General features: G+C 43.2%; 1 protein-coding gene across 1 annotated transcript in view; it reads left to right on the top strand.

Annotated features, from left to right (window-relative positions):
• MELTF (melanotransferrin) overlaps nucleotides 1-22,213 on the top strand; it is a 70,009-nt gene that overhangs the window by 10,749 nt on the left and 37,047 nt on the right. Inside the window, exons 3-5 of the mRNA XM_077826834.1 lie at nucleotides 6,324-6,423; nucleotides 18,606-18,788; nucleotides 19,143-19,299. Of these exons, the coding sequence (XP_077682960.1) occupies nucleotides 6,324-6,423; nucleotides 18,606-18,788; nucleotides 19,143-19,299 (440 nt within the window). The remainder of the gene's footprint in view (nucleotides 1-6,323; nucleotides 6,424-18,605; nucleotides 18,789-19,142; nucleotides 19,300-22,213) is intronic.

The raw sequence follows: 22,213 nt of genomic DNA, 5'->3' as shown, positions 1-22,213 counted from the left end.
CAACAGAAGTTGGTCCACTAAAAGCTATTACCTCACCCACCTGGTCTTTCTTTACTGGAAGATAAGCAACAGAGCGAAAACAGTTGTTCCAGTCACTAAAGTTGACTGTTCTACATTGAGTTTCTGATAAAATCAAGCAGAAGAGTATTCTTGTACAGGTGTTTATACTTTTAAAGATCCCCTGCCTTGGGAGTTTGTTTGTTTGTTTTTTTGTTTATTTATTTTTGCATTCAGTAGATAAGACTGAGGTTTAAAACAAAAAATGGTCCTGTCTTTTCTGTTCAGACAGAAATTTTGTGACCCAGTCACTGGGGATATGAACAAGAACCTTAAATCTTCCCTTTAAAAGAAAGATCCTCTAATTCAGGCAATTGTATAACACCCTCCTTGGAAGGTAGTTGTGGAGGGGTAGTGAAGGGGCAAGAGCTTAGAACCACAGTATTGGAAATTAGGAAATCTTTAATTCTGGCATAGACTGCCTCTGTGGCTACAGACATGTCACTTAACCTCTCTGCCTCAGCATCCTTATCTGTAAAACAGGGATAATTCTAACTACTTACCACATAAGGTTGCTGTGAAATTTAACTAGAGGGTTGTAATCTTTGTTGCTTCTGTCAGCAGAGCTCATTGTGCACAACATGAGCTTCTTGCATCCCTCCATTCTCCCCCCAAAGCTCTGTGTGTGCCACCTTCCCACCCCGCTCCATTTCAGGGACTCCCTGCAACCTCTCCCGTCTCATTCCTCCAGCCCCCCCCCCCCCATGCCAGGAACTCTGTGTACCCCCCATTTTCCCTCTATGCCACGGGTTCTGTGTGTGTATGTGTCCTTTTTTCTAGAGGGTCACACACTTCATTGCTTTTATAGGCTAAGCTGAATTCCCCCCAATTCCAGGTCCCTGCTTCCCTTTCCTTTTGGGCCCTTGCTTTCCTCTCCATACTGTGCGCCCACCCCTGTTTGGGTCCCTGGTTCCACCCATCCCCAACTGAAAGCATTAGAGGGAGGATTTGGGGAGGAAAGTTGGGGTAGGGACAGCAGAGTAGGGAAGAGAAATCAGAGACCCGGAAGGTGAGGGAGTGGAAGGGTTGGGGTGGGGTGACTGATTTGGGAAGCAGGGATCTGGAAAGTGGGGGAATGGAAGTGGAGAAGAAGAAGGGACCCAGAGGGAAGGGAAGTTGTGTGGAGTGGGGAAGCAGGGACCTGGAATGGAATGGGGGTCAGGGAGGGGGAAGCAGAAACCTGGAGCCATGGGTGTGTGTAAAGATGAAGCAGGGATCTACAGCTCAGCTTACATAAGCAATGAAAAGGAGTACTTGTGGCACCTTAGAGACTAACCAATTTATTTGAGCATGAGCTTTCGTGAGCTACAGCTCACTTCATTGGATGCATACTACATGCCTCCAGCTTTCACCCCGACCACACCACACAATCCTGTGGTATGAAAGCTGGAGGCATGTAGTATGCATCTGATGAAGTGAGCTGTAGCTCACGAAAGCTTATGCTCAAATAAATTGGTTAGTCTCTAAGGTGCCACAAGTACTCCTTTTCTTTTTGCGAATACAGACTAACATGGCTGTTACTCTGAAACCTGTCATAAGCAATGAAGTATATTTCTCCACAGGGTTGGCCTGATTCCTTCCTGCGCAGAGGTGGAAGTGTCCAGGGTGCCATGTAGTACCCTGAGTGAGGAGGAGCTGCTCTTGCTGTGTGGGGAGCTGAGCTTGTCTCTGTCTATCTTTGCGTTTTCAGATTTTCAACAAAAATCAATAGATGTCTGCCTTTTGATGCCTAGAACATTCCATGAAATTTTGGCATTGATTAGCTTTGGTGTTCAGAAGTTATCAGACAGAGAAATGCCATCAAGTTGAGTGTCGTGTCTTGCTTCTCTCGGTCAATTAATAAATATGCGTAAAGCACTAGGAACAGAGAAAGTGCTAGAGTAGAGCTAAGTGTTATTAATACCCTACAGTACATGTATATGCACAAACAGCAAAAAGGCTTGGTAGGCAGCATTAATGGGGGTTAGTCCAGAGGGCTTGGTCATATTGCTCAGCCTCAGTGGAACAGATAATACTTCATTCACATACATTATTTGTGACCTTGGGAGGGAGCAGGTCATTTCTGTGCCCCATCTGCAGAAGAGGGATAATTATACTTCCTTACCACATAGTGAGGCTTAATTAATACATGCTTATAATTTTTTTTGATATCCTGATATGCAAGCTGCTAAATAAATGCAAAATATTAATCCTGAGCTAAATCTTGAAGCCTACTCAAATTTTACTAAAGCCATACTCAAATTCCTGGGGCTGACTAAAATTGAAAGAAGAACCTTGGGATTTGATCTTATAAAAATAGAAGACACTTTACCCAGCAATAAAATGCAGCTGCTTCTGTGATGCAAGGGGAAAAGAATGCAAGATCTAACTCATGTGCTGAATGTAATAACCCAAGTGGATCCCGATCAGCACATGCCCAGGGAAAAAAATTCTGTCATGCAATTTCTAAGAGATTTTGTTGCGGACGGATAAACACGAACTGCAGTGGTCTAGCAATTCCTTTGCACTTCCAACACAAAGGCTACAACAACCGAGCTGAGAAGGATCATGATATGAGATTGAGAGTATCAGGTTCTGGGTTGGTATGTAGATACCCTCTTCATGGCATTCGTTATTTCCACTTATCTGGAGCAACAATAAACCAGAGTAATCGCAGAGCTGTGACATTGTGGTATCTGATAGAGAAAAGATTTAGGAAGCAGACTACCCCAGGTTCATACACTGAGATGTGAAGTTTCCACAAATTAAGCTCAGCAGATCTAATTCTCTTGGGGTGGTATTCACAAGGGAGATTTAGGCATCTAACTGCCATGTGACAGGGTCAGCCATCTCCCAAGCACCCCCTTGGGGCCAGAGGTGGCTCTGCAGCACCGTGCCTCAACTTCTCTGGACTCCTTAATAAACTCCACAAGTATGGGCCAGTGCTGGAGATGGGGGTTGGCCCTCCAGCCACGTCACAAACCAACTAAAAAAGTCTCAACAAACAAAAAGGTCTTCCACGTTTCATGGGCTTTTCTTCAGTCTGCCTTCTGGGCCCTGTTCTCATCATCTGTCTGGGCTGCCTTTAAGTCTTTCCCCCTCTCCAGTATAGAGCACTCAGCCCCCATGCTGGTTCCCCTCGAGTACCATTCTCCTGCAGACCCTGTAGGTGACTAAATTAGCTAGTTACCTAAAGTTTGGAAGCTGAGCTGCCTAAATCCTGCATTGCCAGGCAGTTTAGCACCTAATCCATGCCTAAACCCTGGCATGATTCACAATCTGGTAAACATGCTCAGAGCACAACTAAACCTCCTGTTTACTGGATCAACTCAGAAGTTTCCCTCCTGCTTACTGGATCAACTGAAAAGGAGTACTTGTGGCACCTTAGAGACTAACCAGTTTATTTGAGCATGAGCTTTCGTGAGCTACAGCTCACTTCATCAGAATCCTGCAGAGAGTTGACACAAATAGATAGCTTTTTGATACAAGGAAACTTAGCACAGTTATGCCTTAGGCGCAGCTCTGTCCTTGAGGCTGTTTGTTTGTTTTTTTTTTCTTTTTTTTCCCTGTGCTAATGATCTACTAAACATTTGCTCATTGCTGTGCTACATATAGGACTGCATGTGATCTCTGAGCCTGCAGATATACTGAACTCTGCTCTCTGAGGAGGGGAGGGAAGGGCTAGTGTTGTAGGTAAGGGTTGTGGATAGAGGTCTGCTGTTTTATAGTGCCACGTTACCTGGACTTAGTTCCACCAACATGCTTCATACTAAGGGTAAAGTACAACATAATTTCCATCAATAGCCTAAGCTATTTCAAAAGCATTTGCTAAATGCTCCATCCTTTTGTTCCTAACTAATATCCAACTAAAACAGAATCAGCATTGAGAGTGGGCAGATAGATACTGTGATGGGAACTTTACAAATACCGTGGGACAGACAGACAGGGTTTCTCTGAAAACAGTAAACATGATAAAGTAGTGCCCTGCTAATATATTTATCAAAACTCTGATGTGAAATACTTCCATGGATGTTTTTCCCTAGATGTCTCCCACAAAAGTATCACTGACATCAACAATACATAAGGCAGTACTGCAACCAGCATTTATTATGTGGATATAATCTGGGTCAGAAAAGAAATTAGGGCTGATAAAAAGTTTCAGAATACAGCAAATAAAAATATCCTTGGATGAGCTTCCTGGGGGTACAGCATATACATAAACATCTCATCTGATAATGGCCAAACTGTAGAGTGAATAAAAATGTAGCAACAACTGCAAGTTGTGGGTTGAGCCCCAGAAATCAGGGCTCTTGAAACGACTGCATATAGGGCACTGATAAAATTTAAGGTGTCTCTGCTCCACCATCAGGCCAAACACAATCTGCCATAACAGAACCTCTTGCTCCTCCTACTTCCTCTTTTACTTCATCTTAGGTCACAAGTACTATAGGCATTAACCAAACTTGCTTGAGATATAAAATAGACTAATCATAGAATCATAGAATATCAGGGTTGGAAGGGACCCCAGAAGGTCATCTAGTCCAACCCCCTGCTTGAAGCAGGACCAATTCCCAGTTAAATCATCCCAGCCAGGGCTTTGTCAAGCCTGACCTTAAAAACCTCTAAGGAAGGAGATTCTACCACCTCCCTAGGTAACGCATTCCAGTGTTTCACCACCCTCTTAGTGAAAAAGTTTTTCCTAATATCCAATCTAAACCTCCCCCACTGCAACTTGAGACCATTACTCCTCGTTCTGTTATCTGCTACCATTGAGAACAGTCTAGAACCATCCTCTTTGGAACCCCCTTTCAGGTAGTTGAAAGCAGCTATCAAATCCCCCCTCATTCTTCTCTTCTGCAGGCTAAACAATCCCAGCTCCCTCAGCCTCTCCTCATAAGTCATGTGTTCTAGACCCCTAATCATTTTTGTTGCCCTCCGCTGGACTCTCTCCAATTTATCCACATTGGCCCTATAACTGTTATCAGACAGAGAATGTATATTCTTAGCTGATTGGTAACATAATTTCCTTGACGTACACAGTGATTAGTCTATCCATTGGTGCTTAGCCCCAGACTAGGGTTTCCAGGTGTCCAATTTTCAACCGAACACCCAGTCAAAAAGGGACCCTCTCCAGCCCGGTGAAAATGTGTGAGTGAGTGAGGGTGGGAAACAGCAAGGGAGGGAGGGAGCGGGATGGGGCAAGGGTGTTCGGTTTTGTTCGGTCATTAAGTTGGCAACCCTACCCCAAACCCATAGCAGAAAACCTCCCTCTCTAAAGGAAGCATATGTCCTGGTATTTTTCTAGGCAGTGCCGGTTTTTCATATGAAGTCCTAATGGTCCAAGATCATCTTTAGGGCAGATACAACGTCTCAGTTTTTTATTTCATTAGTCAAACTCCAAAGTATTTGTGCAAGAGTATTTCTATACTAAGTAAAATTTGTTGTTTATTAGGAACAAACAGTCTAATGGAACAAATGTTCAGTATGATAAACAGTGTTTGGAGTGAAGAGAAAAATTAAATGAGTGCAGACACTCTGAGCTGTTGTTTTCTTTGAAGTGAATATGAATGGCACTTGTTCCAAGTTTCACGATGAACTCATTCAGATACAAAGTTACGAGGGGAAAAACCCTCCTCTCCAAGAACTATACCCAGGTCTCTGCTGACGTTTTTTTTTTTGTTTTTTTTACATTTTATACCAGCATACTTTTTTTTTTTTTTTTAAATAGAGCACAGTTGTCTTTGGTATCAATATTTTTGATCCCTACAAAATGTTGCCACAAAAGTGCTCAGCTCGTTAACTTAAAAATATGGTCCCTTATCCTTATCCCTACCTTCCAGTTTGAGAGGATTACCTAGAGGTGAATGGAAAGCTAAAAGTGGGCCCAACTGATCAAAAATGGTGGGGCCACAAACTCACTCACAAATACTTGGGGGTGGGAGGCACACCGGCAAAATGCAGGGACCTTTCTGAAAATGAGGAGTACACAAACCACGGGGGTCACCACAGTCCTGTGCTATTCAGCAGCAGTAGGAACCGCCTCACCACTGTTTTTAAATTAAAGACCCAAATCCGACTATACAAATTTTTGGTGACACATATTCTCTGTCAGTATATTAATAATCTGATTGCCATAGAAGACTATGAGAGAGAACCCTGGCAGCTAGAGATTAATATCTACTATGTACATAAAGGGTTTATTGAATTTATGAAGGCTCTGCCCTCAGCTGGTGAAGGGATGTTAATAACTGTGATGAAATATAAATTCTGACTTTGTTTTTACACAGAACAATTTGGCAGATGCAGTGACATTGGATGGTGGCACCATTTATCAAGCTGGAAAGGAACATAATCTGAAACCTGTGGTTGGAGAAGTATATGATCAAGGTATATACACACAAAAGAATTAATAAGGTGTACTGTGTAATCTCTGGGGTGAAGACTGTGTCTTCCTACCTGTTTATGCAGTGCCCAGAATATTTTGGGTGCTACAGCAATGTAATTAATGATAATAAATTAAGGAAGGTCACAATATGATGATATCTAAGGGAAAGGAAACCTTGTCCTTTCATCAAAGGAGAAACTGTATTTTTTCCTAAAACAACCCATCACCTCATTTCCTCAAGCCAGAGAGGAACGGAAAATGCCCAGATATAGGATCCAGAGATTCCTGAGAATTGGGTGAAATGTGTGGGGAGGGGGGCTAGGGTTTTTTTAAGTCATTTTACTTAATACGTTCACCTGCTGGGATCACTTGGGTATATCTCACCTAATCAATTTCCTGCCATTGCAGGGGCCTTGTACATTGGTGACACTTCGGTCTGTCCCATTCTATCCATGTGGCACACAGTTTACCTTTCCTGAGGACTGAAATACTTTAGTTTAACTAATGTTTCTGGTCTTAATATAGGGATAGCTGGTTGAAAAATTATGACCTTTGATATACATGAGATCAGAATAGATGATCTAATTGTCCTTTCTGGACTTAAACACTATGAAATTATAAGAGGCTGAAAAAGAGTCCGACACTTGTTCATCCTGGGAAGCAGTGACTCTGAAAAAGACTTGGGGGTCACACTGAATAATAAGCTGAACCTGAACTCCCAGTGTGATGCTGGGGCCAAAAGGTCTATGTGATGTCTGAACAAGGCAATATAGAGGAGGGGTAGGGAAGTTATATTACTTCTCTATTTGGCACTGATGCCCCCAACTACTAAAAAACTGTGTCCGGGTCTGGTGTAAACTCTTGAAAAAGGATATTGAAAAATTGGAGTGATTCAGAGAAGAGCCATTAGAATGATTATTAGATCGGAACATACCTTGTAATTAGAAACTCCAGGAGCTTAATCTATTTATCTTATCAAAGGGAAAGTTGAGGAGTGATTTGATCACAGTCTACAAGCACCTAAGTGCAAACAGAAATTTATCAATCTAGTGGACAAAGTTATAACAAGTTTCAATGTCTAGAAATTGATAGACAAATTCAGACAAGAAATAAGATGCACATTTTTAACAGGCAGGGCAATTAACCATCTGAACAATTCATTAAGGGTTGTACTGGATTGTCCATCACTGGCAATTTTAAAATCAAGATTGGATGCTTTTCTAAAAGACATGCTGTAATTCAGCCACAGCTATTGGACATGAAGCAGGAATTAATTCAGGGAAGTCCTATGGCCTGTATTATCCAGGCGGTTATAGGAAATGATCACAAGGGACCCTTCTGGTCTTAAAATCTATTAATTTATTTGCCCCCTATTCTCCACACTCCTCCCAGGTACCTGGACGTTGTCAAAGGGCTTTTTACAAATTCCATTAAAAATGTGTCTTTCCTCAAGTCTAGTCTCTCCTATGTCTGGCTCCCCATCCCTACAACATGATTTGTTATATGCGGAGGTGGATTAAGATGTTTTCGGGCCCTGGGCACAAAGAACATTTGGGCTCCACACAATCAGGGGCACTAGAACTGGAGGGGGAAGAGGGACCATGCCCCCCCACTTTTTAACGTGGATGAAGGTGTGGAGTGATGGTAGGAGGGGCTGCACTTTGTGGTGAGATGATCAGCTCTCCTGCAGTGAAGTGAAGCCCCTACTAGTGGCGCCAGTCTCTTCCCAGTGGTGGTGAAAGGCTGAGGTGGGTCACAGCCCCGCCCCCTGCCAGGGGTGGCCCTAGACTAGCTGCCAGCAACTGGCGCCCTAGGTGAACCATGCTATCGCACTCCCCGCCCCCCACCTCCAAACTCCAAGGGCAGATCTAGACTGAGGTTTTCGGTAAATTGGGAAACATTTTGCCCCTTTTTTCCTTTTATTGTTTTTAAGTGTTTTTTGTTTTTTTTTAAATAGAGGCTTAGTTATTTGGTTTGTCCATCCGTCCAACCAATGTTTCTGAGATCAGATAAAATAGAGACATGAAATTTTCAAATCAGATTTGTACATGACAGCTAGATGATATTTCAGTCCGATTTCAAATAAAAATGCATTTAAAATGTTAATTATAATTTTTATTATTACAAATCCAAAATCATCCATTACGCTATCCTGCTTTAACTGCCATTACCACCACATCCAATACAGAAAGAAATAAGAAAACTCTTCAATGAATTTTAACCTGTATTTACAAAACACTCCAAATAAAAAACACTCTGTGCTCTTAAAACATCACTTTTCTTGCTTTAAGCTTTGAAAATTCATTCACTAGCTGGTTCTTTTAGATCCAGTTTTCCAGCTATTTCATGCTCTATTGACATTTTGGCAAGTCCAACAAGTCTCTCCTGCACCATTGTTGAACGCAGATATGTTTTTATCAATTTTAACTTTGAGAAGCTACGTTCCCCACTAGGTTTCAGAGTAACAGCCGTGTTAGTCTGTATTCGCAAAAAGGAGTACTTGTGGCTCCTTAGAGACTAACCAATTTATTTGAGCATAAGCTTTTGTGAGCTACAGCTCACTTCATCAGATGCATACTGTGGAAAATACAGAAGATGTTTGTTTTTATACACACAAATCATGAAAAAATGGTGTTTATCACTACAAAAGGCTTTCTCTCCCCCCACCCCACTCTCCTGCTGGTAATAGCTTAAGTAAAGTGATAACTCTCCTTACAACGTGTATGATAATCAAGGTGGGCCATTTCCAGGACAAATTCAGGTTTTCTCACCCCCCCCCCATACGCTCCCCAAAAACACCCACTCTCCTGTTGATAATAGCTTATCTAAAGTGATCACTCTCCTTACAATGTGTATGATAATTAAGGTGGGCCATTTCCAGCACAAATCCAAAGTTTAACAAGAACATCTGAGGGGGAGAGGGGATAAGGAAAACAAGGGGAAATAGGTTACCTTGCATAATGACTTTGCCACTCCCAGTCTCTATTCAAGCCCAGGTTAATTGTATCAAATTTGCAAATGAATTCCAATTCAGCAGTCTCTCGCTGGAGTCTGGATTTGAAGTTTTTCTGTTGTAATATCGCAACTTTCATGTCTGTACTCGCGTGACCAGAGAGATTGAAGTGTTCTCCAACTGGTTTATGAATGTTATAATTCTTGACATCTGATTTGTGTCCATTTATTCTTTTACGTAGAGACTGTCCAGTTTCACCAATGTACATGGCAGAGGGGCATTGCTGGCACATGATGGCATATATCACATTGGTGGATGTGCAGGTGAACGAGCCTCTGATAGTGTGACTGATGTTATTAGGCCCTGTGATGGTGTCCTCTGAATAGATATGTGGGCAAAGTTGGCAACGGGCTTTGTTGTAAGGATAGGTTCCTGGGTTAGTGGTTCTGTTGTGTGGTATGTGGTTGCTGGTGAGTATTCGCTTCAGGTTGAGGGGGGCTGTCTGTAGGCAAGGACTGGCCTGTCTCCCAAGATTTGTGAGAGTGTTGGGTCATCCTTCAGGATAGGTTGTAGATCCTTGATAATGCGTTGGGGGCTGAAGGTGACGGCTAGTGGCGTTCTGTTATTTTCTTTGTTAGGCCTGTCCTGTAGTAGGTGACTTCTGGGAACTCTTCTGGCTCTATCAATCTGTTTCTTCACTTCTGCAGGTGGGTATTGTAGTTGTAAGAATGCTTGATAGAGATCTTGTAGGTGTTTGTCTCTGTCTGAGGGGTTGGAGCAAATGCGGTTGTATCGTATAGCTTGGCTGTGGACAATGGATCGTCTGGTGTGGTCAGGGTGAAAGCTGGAGGCATGTAGATAGGAATAGCGGTCAGTAGGTTTCCGGTATAGGGTGGTGTTTATGTGACCATCGCTTATTAGCACTGTAGTGTCCAGGAAGCAGATCTCTTGTGTGGACTGGTCCAGGCTGAGGCTGATGGTGGGTTGGAAATTGTTGAAATCATGGTGGAATTCCTCAAGGGCTTCTTTTCCATGGGTCCAGATGATGACGATGTCATCAATATAGCGCAAGTAGAGTAGGGGCGTTAGGGGACGAGAGCTGAGGAAGTGTTGTTCTAAGTCAGCCATAAAAATGTTGGCATACTGTGGGGCCATGCGGGTACCCATAGCAGTGCCGCTGATTTGAAGGTATACATTGTCCCCAAATGTGAGACAGTTATGGGTGAGGACAAAGTCACAAAGTTCAGCCACCAGGTTTGCCGTGACATTATTGGGGATAGTGTTCTTGACGGCTTGTAGTCCATCTTTGTGTGGAATGTTGCTGTAGAGGGCTTCTACATCCATAGTGGCCAGGATGGTGTTATCAGGAAGATCACCAATGGATTGTAGTTTCCTCAAGAAGTCAGTGGTGTCTCGAAAGTAGCTGGGAGTGCTGGTAGCGTAGGGCCTGAGGAGGGAGTCTACATAGCCAGACAATCCTGCTGTCAGGGTGCCAATGCCTGAGATGATGGGGCGCCCAGGATTTCCAGGTTTATGGATCTTGGGTAGTAGATAGAATATACCAGGTTGGGGTTCCAGGGGTGTGTCTGTGCGGATTTGATCTTGTGCTTTTTCAGGGAGTTTCTTGAGCAAATGCTGTAGTTTCTTTTGGTAACTCTCAGTGGGATCAGAGAGTAATGGTTTGTAGAAAGTAGTGTTTGAGAGCTGCCGAGCAGCCTCTTGTTCATATTCCGACCTATTCATGATGACAACAGCACCTCCTTTGTCAGCCTTTTTGATTATGATGTCAGAGTTGTTTCTGAGGCTGTGGATGGCATTGCGTTCTGCATGGCTGAGGTTGTGGGGCAAGTGATGCTGCTTTTCCACAATTTCAGCCCATGCACGTTGGCGGAAGCACTCTATGTAGAAGTCCAGTCTGCTGTCTCAACCTTCAGGAGGAGTCCACCTAGTTCCCCACTAGCTACGGAAACTGGCAAAGTTAAAGGAATGCGTAGAGCTATAAAAATGTTTGGAAAACTGTGCATTTATTTTCACAAACAAACCTCAGTACTTCTTCAGGAGTGTAATGTTTCTTAAGTCGTCCTGAAAAAGCCTGAAGCTCACTACACAAATCTGTAGCATCAATGTCTTTTGAATTTTCATGAGTCAGTGCTGACTCCAGTTTTATACAAAGTTCTCGTATCTGTTTTGCTGTTTTCTTTTGCAAGCTGTGGATAGAAAAGCCAAATACTGACTCTAGCTGCTGCATCTGTTGAAATATTTCGTTAACCGAGTGAATAGCAGTATCAAGGACTGCAAAGTAGAAATTCACTTTGAACCTGTTTTGGGTTCTGAATGAGTGTGTCTCGGCCTTCATACAAAAACTGCTGTTTCTTTTGCCGCATGCGAACTGGCTCTGGTTCAAATTCTGTCAGAAGGTCTATTTCTTCAGCAAGCTCGAGAGAATCTGCCAGTGTTCTTTCGAACCCTTCATCACTTCTGAATTCCTCCAGAATATTTTTAATTTGTTGCAGTTTTTGAACTGCAGAATGTATGTTCAGGTTCTGGTTTTTTTCCTGAACATACATTTCCTAGTGAGGTTAATCAGAAAAAGGATATTATACCACAAAATGAGTGAAGTCACAAATTTGAACTTGGAAAGGCCATTTGCAAGAGCTTCTGCATCTGGATGTGCCTTATTGGCAGATGATCCAGTAAAGGTAGTATCATCAGAAATTTCAATTAGGGCATCATAAATGTTTCCAAATTCATAGCAAAGAGGCTTCAAAGCATTAATGTGACTCTCCCATCTTGTCTGACTAAGTGGTTTCACAGAGAATTCACATGGTGAGTCAGGTTTCAGAGTAACAGCCGTGTTAGTCTGTATTCGCAAAAAGAAAAGGAGTACTTGTGGCACCTTAGAGACTAACCAATTTATTTGAGCATAAGCTTTTGTGAGCTACAGCTCACTTCATCGGATGTATACTGTGGAAAGTGTAGAAGATCTTTTTATATACACACAAAGCATGAAAAAATACCTCCTCCCACCCCACTCTCCTGCTGGTAATAGCTTATCTAAAGTGATCACTCTCCTTACAATGTGTATGATAATCAAGCTGGGCCATTTCCAGCACAAATCCAGGTTTTCTCACCCCCCCCACCCCCCCCCACAAACTCTCTCTCCTGCTGGTAATAGCTTATCTAAAGTGACCATCTCCTTACAATGTGTATGATAATCAAGGTAGGCTATTTCCAGCACAAATCCAGGGTTTAACAAGAATGTCTGAGGAGGGGGAGGGGAGGGAATCTCCCAACGGCATGTTGAGCCTGAGAAAAACACACAAACATGTTTCACCAGGTCAGAGAAACTGCTTGCCTCCAAACAGCATCTAGCAGCATCATTGACAACCAAATTCAGAGAATGTGCACTGCAAGGAACAAAAAAGGCCCTAGGATTGATTTCCATCATTCTCCTTTGCACACCATTGTCTTTACCCTTCATATTACTCCAATTATCATAGCGTTGGCCACGTAAGTTTTCAACAGATAATGACATTGTTTCAAGCGCTTGTAGAATAGTTTCAGTCATAAATGCACCAGTCGTCTCCTTCAGTGGTACGAAACCCCAAAAGTGTTTCTTTATGAGCACTTCAACATTATCTTCAGACTTTTCCATATCCACAAAACGAATGATCATTGTCACTTCTTCAACATGACTCACATCTGGTGTACAGCCCAGTATTATTGAAAAGTATTTTGCAGAATGGGCAGCTTTTACAATTTTCTTTTTAATGGCATTTGCTAGGATTTGAATCAGTTCATTCTGCTTATTTTTTCCTAAGTAATGAACCTGTGTTTCATGATCAGTTATTTTACGTAGCTGCTCCTTCATGACTGGATCAAACAAAGCTAGGTATTCAACAAATTTTTAAAAGTTTCCATTACCTGGAGCATATAATTTTTCATTTCTACCGCGGCTGCGAAATGCTAAATTTTGCCCACCGAGAACTCTCACTAAAGTAATCAGTCACTCTAATATTTGTTGCCAATATTCTTCTTTTTCCTTGATCACACCTAAATTTTCTTCATCAATAGTTTTTCCTTTTTTCAATCGTAATTCAAGTTCTTTCCAATTTTGAAAACATTCCAAATGTTCTGCACTTCTTTCATGTGAAGAGAGAATTGAAGATATGTTTTCCCAGTCCTTCAAACCATTTTCAGTAAGTGATGTACCAGTTGCTTGATTTCTAAACAACTTGCAGCAAAAGCAAAACACAGAGTCCTTCAGCACTGAATATTGTAACCAGTTTTGATTAATTTCTTCCCCATTAATGAGTTTTGTCTTGTAATACTGAGCAGAGAATTTTCTTTTATTTCCATCCTTAGGAAAGGGAAATTCATGAACTTGTTCGGGTTCATGTTCCATGAGAATTTGCCGCACACTGTCATTACATCTGGGCCATGAACCTGGGTCCCCATACTGTAATTTGTTCGTAACTTCCTCATCCTTTGTTCCTTCTACTTCATTTACTTCAATTTCTGCATGTCTCTCTGAAGGTGAATAAATTTTCTCCACTTCCATATCAGCCTGATGCTGTGAGCTGGCTTCGTCTAGAAGTAAGTTTCCATGATTTTGTTCAATATCTTCATTAATGATCTGCAAAAAGAAAAGGAGTACTTGTGGCACCTTAGAGACTAACCAATTTATTTGAGCATAAGCTTTCGTGAGCTACAGCTCACTTCATCGGATGCATAGCTCACGAAATCTCATGCTCAAATAAATTGGTTAGTCTCTAAGGTGCCACAAGTACTCCTTTTCTTTTTGCGAATGCAGACTAACACGGCTGTTACTCTGAAACCTGTCATTAATGATCTGGAGGATGGTGTGGATTGCACCCTCAGCACGTTTGCAGATGACACTAACTGGGAGGAGAGGTAGATACACTGGATGGTAGGGATAGGATACAGAGGGACCTAAACAAATTAGAGGATAGGGCCAAAAGAAATCTGATGAGGTTCAACAAGGACAAGTGCAGAGTCCTGCACTTAGGAGAGAAGAATCCCATACACCGCTACACTAGGAACTGAATGGCTAGGCAGCAGTTCTGCAGAAAAGGACCTTGGGGTTACAGTGGACGAGAAGCTGGATATGAGTCAACAGTGTGCTGTTGTTGCCAAGAAGGCCAATTGCATTTTGGGCTGTATAAGTAGGGGCATTGCCAGCAGATCGAGGGACATGATTGTTCCCCTCTATATGACATTGGTGAGGCCTCATCTGGAGTACTGTGTCCAGTTTTGGGCCCCATACTACAAGAAGGATGTAGAAAAATTGGAAAGAGTCCAGCGGAGGGCAACAAAAATGATTAGGGGACTAGAACACATGACTTATGAGAAGAGGCTGAGGGAACTGGGATTGTTTAGTCTGTGGAAGAGAAGAATGAGGGGGGATTTGATAGCTGCTTTCAACTACCTGAAAGGGGGTTCCAGAGAGGATGGATCTAGACTGTTCTCAGTGGTAGCAGATGACAGAACAAGGAGTAATGGTCTCAAGTTGCAGTGGGGGAGGTTTAGGTTGGATATTAGGAAAACCTTTTTCACTAGGAGGGTGGTGAAACACTGGAATGCGTTACCTAGGGAGGTGGAGGAATCTCCTTCCTTAGAAGTTTTTAAAGTCAGGCTTGACAAAGCCCTGGCTGGGATGATTTAGTTGGGGATTGGTCCTGCTTTGAGCAGGGGATTAGACTAGATGACCTCCTGAGGTCCCTTCCAACCCTGATATTCTATGATCATCTTGAGTTTCCAAACTCCGTTTTTGTGGATACGAGCTACCCTCATCTCGAAGTAATATACCTTTATCTTGATGTTCTAGACTGCTTCCACACAGATGTGAGCTAACCACCTCTCCAAGTACAGTTTCTTAATCTGGATGCTGTGAACTGCTTCCATCTTTATTTGGATTAAAGAGAAGATATTTCAGGAAGGATCCCGGCAGTTTTGCTTAGTCCTTTTCCTTCTCAGCCTTTCATTTACAATACTGAGCTCCTGAGGGTTTTCTTTTTCCTCTTTCTGCTAAGGGGCATTTGAATATTGTTATATACTGTGCTCCTGACTGCAAGCATTATAGCATTAAGGATGGCTGACACACCCACCACATGGTTGGTGATTTAAACCACTTTGCAGCCATCCCAACACATCTTTTCACTGCTTAAAGTTTCAGTGATTAGTAACATGCACTCACTTACCTATTAAAACAGTTAGTTACAGCATTTACATGGAAACAAAATAACCTTTTTTGACGTTATAACCCAGGGGTGGCCAACCTGAGCCCGAGAAGGAGGCAGAATTTACCAATGTACATTTCCAAGGAGCCACAGTGATACATCAGCAGCCCCCATCAGCTCCACTTCCCTCCCCCCGGCCGCTCCCAGCGCCTTCCACCCACCAGCAGTCCTGCCGATCTGCGCCTCCCCCTCCCTCCCCACACCTCCTGATCAGCTGTTTCATGGCATGCAGGAGACTCTGTGGGGAGGGGGAGGAGTGAGGACATGGGAGGCTCAGGAAGGAGGCGGGAAGGGGTGGAGTGGGAGCAGGGCCTGTGGCAGAGCCAGGGGTTGAACAATGGGCACCGCTCCCCCTCCCCCCCCCCAGCACATTGGAAAGTTGGCACCTGTAGCTCCAGTCCCAGTGTCGGTGCCTATACCAGGAGCTGCAGATTAACTTCTGAAGAGCCGCATGTGGCTCCGAAGCCACGGGTTGACCACCCCTGTTATAACCCAACACCGATTGTTTGGAAAGTAATCCGCTTCCTCACGGTTACTTGCTTGGAGTGTGACATCATCACTTTCGTAGTCTGTTAAGCGTTAATGCTGTTACTTTTCTGTTATGGACCTTATTTATTACATGTGAACCAGTTATAACAAAGAAAAGTTCATAATTATAGAGCCCAATAAAAACGCTAAGGTTTAATAATGCTTAAAGATACTCACATTTTGGATTTATAATGCTGAAAGATGTTATTCTTTATTCTTTGGCACCAAGAAACACAATTTTCCACAGTATTTGCTCGATTCTTAACCATCTACCTGCGACGTGTGTTCAAATGACCGTTTGACATGTATCAACTCGCAATATCTCTGCTATACATGAATTTCCGGCTATGCAGCCTTGACGTATATTCGAGTTAGGTGTCACTAGCATTGCAGCTTTTGCTGCTGGCGAATGTGTTTCTTTGTGGCTGAGTTATTGCTTATCAAAATTGTGGAGTGGGTAATCTTGACCCTAAATAAAAAAAAATTGCTAAAATATTATTTATTTTGCAGTAAATAAAAGATTTGACATATTAAAAAATTCTCAGAATTATAATTCATATTCCCACGATACGCGCACAGGAATTGAAATAATGACATCTTTGTTGTTTTATTTTATTTTCATCTTTTTCTTTTTTTTTAAATTTGATTTTTTTTCCTCGAATTTGGTGCCCCATTTAACTTGGCACCCTAGACGACCACCTAGTTTGCCTATATGGATGGGCTGCCCCTGCCCCCTGCTCTTCCTTTTCCCCCTGAGGCCCTGGCTGGGTCAGAAGCTGGAGCCAGGCCATGGTAAGAGCCACCCAGGGAGCCCGGGCCACTGTGGGGAGCCCCAGACTCTTCACCTGCCCTGGGTGGAATGGCCCGAGGGGCAGAGACATGAGCCAGGGGCTGCTCTTGGGCACTCTTCCCCTGCCCACCCAGGGCAGGTGGAGGGTCTGGAGCTCCCCATACTGGCACAGGCTCCCTGGGTGGCTATTACCATGGCCTGCCTCTGGCTTCTGGCCTGGCCAGAGGGTGGGGCCTCAGGGGAAAAAGGAGGAGCAGGGGGCAGAGCCACAGTTCTGGCGCCGGAGAGCCCTCCCCCAACACTTCTACACAGGTTCTGGTGCTCCTATAGGGGCGCCCAAATTGGCCAGAGCCCCTGAGCACGGGTCCAGTATTAATCCGAAGCTGGTTATATTAATTATACTTAGCCATTAGTGCTTTCTATATTCCAAACACTACGCAAAAATGAACAAATAAGTTAATATATGTTAATGAAAGAATGCTTGGGCCCAGTCTTAGATGTGTCACTCACGTGAACAGTCCCACAGGGCCTGATCCTGCTCCCATTAAAGTCAACATGAGGTTTGCCATTTATTTCAATGGAAGCAGGATCATTCTCCTGGCATTTAGCGGGACTAACATAAGTACAGCCTTCTGACCCTATTTCACTAAGAGGGAACTCAGACATTAGCATTTTCCTTCAATTTTCCCATTGTCACGGATGCAGCCATCCAAGTGATAACATGATGGAAGTACTAGTGTAGGTAGTCCACCAGCATTTTAACCTCCATTTCCTCTGACCCAGCTAAAAGCAGCTCTTTAATGATGCTGGTTAAACGGTAGCTAGTTGGTCTACACTAGTGCTCCCCCCATTGCCATCAATACCACTGGTGGAACTGCTAGTGCAGCTGGGTGTTGGGAGAGAAACGTGAAGAGAACTGTGAGTGTAGACAAGCCGTAGGTGACATCCTGAAGTCCTCAGAGAGTAAGATAATGGGACTTGTGCAGTTAGCATTCAGGAGTTTTCCAGATTAAGATTCACAAAAAGGTACATTTCAGATTAGAAATTAGGCACAAAGTTTTAACAGTGTGCATGATTAACCAAACTACAAAGGGAAGTGGTGGATTCTCCTTGATGTCTTCAGATCAAGACTGGATGCTTTTCTGGAAGGTATGCTTCAGTCAAATGCAAGTTATCTTTAGTCAAACACAAATTATTTGGCTCAATATAAAAGTAACTGGATGAAATGTAATGGCCAGTGATACACAGGAGTCGAATTAGATGATCTAATGGTCCATTGTGGCATTAAGCTTTATGAATTTGTGAATCACATCAGCCATAAACTGGTGAAAATAATGTTTGCCCCTTCATACTCTTGGTGCTAATGGGCTCTGATGCTATAAAATAAAAATTATTAAATTAGAAGGTAATTATGGGGGATTTCTTTTACAAATTAAAGTCTAAATATGGCTTTATTTACAAAAAACATTTACACAAGGAAGAAACAACAGGCAGAATTTATTACTGAGGTCAGTGGTGTCATACCAGGGGTGTGAGCTTTGTGCCCTTTGAATATGGATGTGGAAGATTATGAAAAGGTGTCAGGTCAATGTCTCTTATCGTAATACTGCTTCTACATTAGTTTAATTTTGATCCCTTTTTGTTCCTATGCAGAAATTGGCACTTCATACTATGCAGTGGCTGTTGTCAGAAAAAAATCCTTCATTAGCATCAACAGTTTGAAGGGCGTAAGGTCATGCCACACAGGCATCAACAGAACAGTTGGCTGGAATGTTCCTGTTGGCTACCTCATTGATAGTGGTCGCATGTCAGTGATGGGATGCAATGTTCCAAAAGGTAAGGGCTGCTGGGATGTAACCTGCTTTCCAGAGAGTCCCTGTCACTGACTACTGGCATGAATATGGGCTTCCTGGATAGCGGAAGCACTCACAGGGACAAGAACCTTGGCTTCTAGCTGATTTTTTCCCCCTTCTTTTGTTGCTCATTCTAACTGAGAATTGACCTGAAGCAGCTCAGATCAGAATTTAGCCTACTGTATTTGCTGGCTTTTAAAAACAGTTTATACATAGAAGCTATTATCACTTTTTTAATGTATAGAAATGTATAATTAAGGTTTGTTAAAATGTGTTTTTGCCATTTTTGGTTTTGGTTTTAGTTGCTAAAATATTGTTACCTTAATTTTACTTATAGCTGTTAGTGAATATTTCAGTGCAAGCTGTGTTCCTGGAGCCAATAATGTAAATTACCCAAAATCCCTCTGTCAGCTCTGTAAAGGGGATGCATCTGGGCAGAACAAATGTGAAAGAAATTCAAAAGAGCAATATTATGACTACAGCGGGGCTTTCAGGTAAAGTCTTGGTGTTTAATTTTTAACATTTGTCTGTATATGCTGTGCCAATTGGCAAGATATCTGACCCCCAATTGACTTTCAGCAGAATTTCAGAGAGCCAATGAATAATGCTAGTAGAAAATCTGTTAAAACATAAAACTAAGTGAATTTATAATTTGAGGTAATCTTAAAATAATTTCACTAGATACTAAGGCCAAAGGCATATCTGTTCTTCTATACAAACTCTAGCTCACATAACTTGTTTTAGAGTAACAGCCGTGTTAGTCTGTATTTGCAAAAAGAAAAGGAGTACTTGTGGCACCTTAGAGACTAACCAATTTATTTGAGCATGAGCTTTCGTGAGCTACAGCTCACTTCATCAGATACATACCGTGGAAACTGCAGCAGACTTTATATATACACAGAGAATATGAAACAATACCTCCTCCCACCCCACTGTCCTGCTGGTAATAGCTTATCTAAAGTAATCGTCAGGTTAGGCCATTTCCAGCACAAATCCAGGTTTTCTCACCCTCCACCCCCCCACACAAATTCACTCTCCTGCTGGTGATAGCCCATCCAAGGTGACAACTCTTTACACAATGTGCATGATAATGAAGTTAGGCCATTTCCTGCACAAATCCAGGTTCTCTCACTCCCTCACCCCCCTCCAGAAACCCACCCCCATACACACACAGACTCACTCTCCTGCTGGTAATAGCTCGTCCAAACTGACCACTCTCCAAGTTTAAATCCAAGTTAAACCAGAACATCTGGGTGGGGGGGGGGGAGGAAAAAACAAGAGGAAATAGGCTACCTTGCATAATGACTTAGCCACTCCCAGTCTCTATTTAAGCCTAAATTAATAGTATCCAATTTGCAAATGAATTCCAATTCAGCAGTTTCTCGCTGGAGTCTGGATTTGAAGTTTTTTTGTTTTAAGATAGCGACCTTCATGTCTGTGATTGCGTGACCAGAGAGATTGAAGTGTTCTCCGACTGGTTTATGAATGTTATAATTCTTGACATCTGATTTGTGTCCATTTATTCTTTTACGTAGAGACTGTCCAGTTTGACCAATGTACATGGCAGAGGGGCATTGCTGGCACATGATGGCATAAATCACATTGGTGGATGTGCAGGTGAACGAGCCTCTGATAGTGTGGCTGATGTTATTAGGCCCTGTGATGGTGTCCCCTGAATAGATATGTGGGCACAATTGGCAACGGGCTTTGTTGCAAGGATAAGTTCCTGGGTTAGTGGTTCTGTTGTGTGGTATGTGGTTGTTGGTGAGTATTTGCTTCAGGTTGCGGGGCTGTCTGTAGGCAAGGACTGGCCTGTCTCCCAAGATTTGTGAGTGTGTTGGGTCATCCTTTAGGATAGGTTGTAGATCCTTAATAATGCGTTGGAGGGGTTTTAGTTGGGGGCTGAAGGTGACGGCTAGTGGCGTTCTGTTATTTTCTTTGTTAGGCCTGTCCTGTAGTAGGTAACTTCTGGGAACTCTTCTGGCTCTATCAATCTGTTTCTTTACTTCCGCAGGTGGGTATTGTAGTTGTAAGAAAGCTTGACAGAGATCTTGTAGGTGTTTGTCTCTGTCTGAGGGGTTGGAGCAAACGCGGTTGTATCGCAGAGCTTGGCTGTAGACGATGGATCGTGTGGTGTGGTCAGGGTGAAAGCTGGAGGCATGCAGGTAGGAATAGCGGTCAGTAGGTTTCCGGTATAGGGTGGTGTTTATGTGACCATTGTTTATTAGCACTGTAGTGTCCAGGAAGTGGATCTCTTGTGTGGACTGGACCAGGCTGAGGTTGATGGTGGGATGGAAATTGTTGAAATCATGGTGGAATTCCTCAAGGGCTTCTTTTCCATGGGTCCAGATGATGAAGATGTCATCAATATAGCGCAAGTAGAGTAGGGGCTTTAGGGGACGAGAGCTGAGGAAGCGTTGTTCTAAATCAGCCATAAAAATGTTGGCATACTGTGGGGCCATGCGGGTACCCATAGCAGTGCCGCTGATCTGAAGGTATACATTGTCCCCAAATGTGAAATAGTTATGGGTAAGGACAAAGTCACAAAGTTCAGCCACCAGGTTAGCCGTGACATTATCGGGGATAACTTGTTTTGTGCATGGAAATCCCATTGATGTTACTTTTGTCTTCATCAATATTCACCTCATGGGAAAATAAATCTTGATATTCACCTGAGCACAGATCCGTAAGTGCTTAACATGCTTGGATTTGATGCCATCTTAGCAAGAACTGATGGACCCTGACAGTTTTCACACCTGAACATTGGGCTTAGCCAGCTATTTGGTAAATCTGAAGCTTCCCATTTCAAGTGCAATTAGTTCTCTTATCTCTTATTGTGCTCCCCTCCTCCACTTTGCCAATGCCAACTTCAATACCTCCTTCCTCTATTTTTCTCACTCCTCTGTGCATGCCTTATTCTCTTCTGTGTGTGCATGTGGGTGTGGGTGTCCAACCTTCCCAATCCCCGTGGCCTGGACTAGGCCCCCACAGATGTCACAAATTTAAAAATCTGTATAATTTTATTTTAAACAGTGACACCTCATTCCAGATTTTCCAATGCGCCTTGTGTCTGTCCGAGACTGTAGACTTTTCAGGAAATCATTTGACATGTATCTCTTGTATAGCACCAAGCATTGTCATCACCTGCCCTACTAGCCATTAGCCCAGGGTGGGCAAACATTTTGGCCCGAGGGCCACATCTGGGTGGAAAAATTGCATGCAGCGCCATGAATGTAGGGCTGGGGCAGGAGGTTGGGGTGCAGGAGGGGGTGCGGAGTGTGGGAGGGGTCTCAGGGCAGGGGGCTGGGATGCAGGAGGGGGTGCAGAGTGCAGGAGGAGGCTCAGGGCAGGGGGTTGGGGTGCAGGCTCCGGCCTGGCACTGCTTACCTTGAGTGGCTCCAGGATGGC

The sequence above is a fragment of the Eretmochelys imbricata genome, chromosome 9 (assembly GCF_965152235.1).
Source record: "Eretmochelys imbricata isolate rEreImb1 chromosome 9, rEreImb1.hap1, whole genome shotgun sequence".
Lineage (NCBI taxonomy): Eukaryota > Metazoa > Chordata > Testudines > Cheloniidae > Eretmochelys > Eretmochelys imbricata.
The sequence above is the reverse complement of the archived record's forward strand: the minus strand, read 5'-3'. Positions and strand labels throughout refer to the sequence as shown.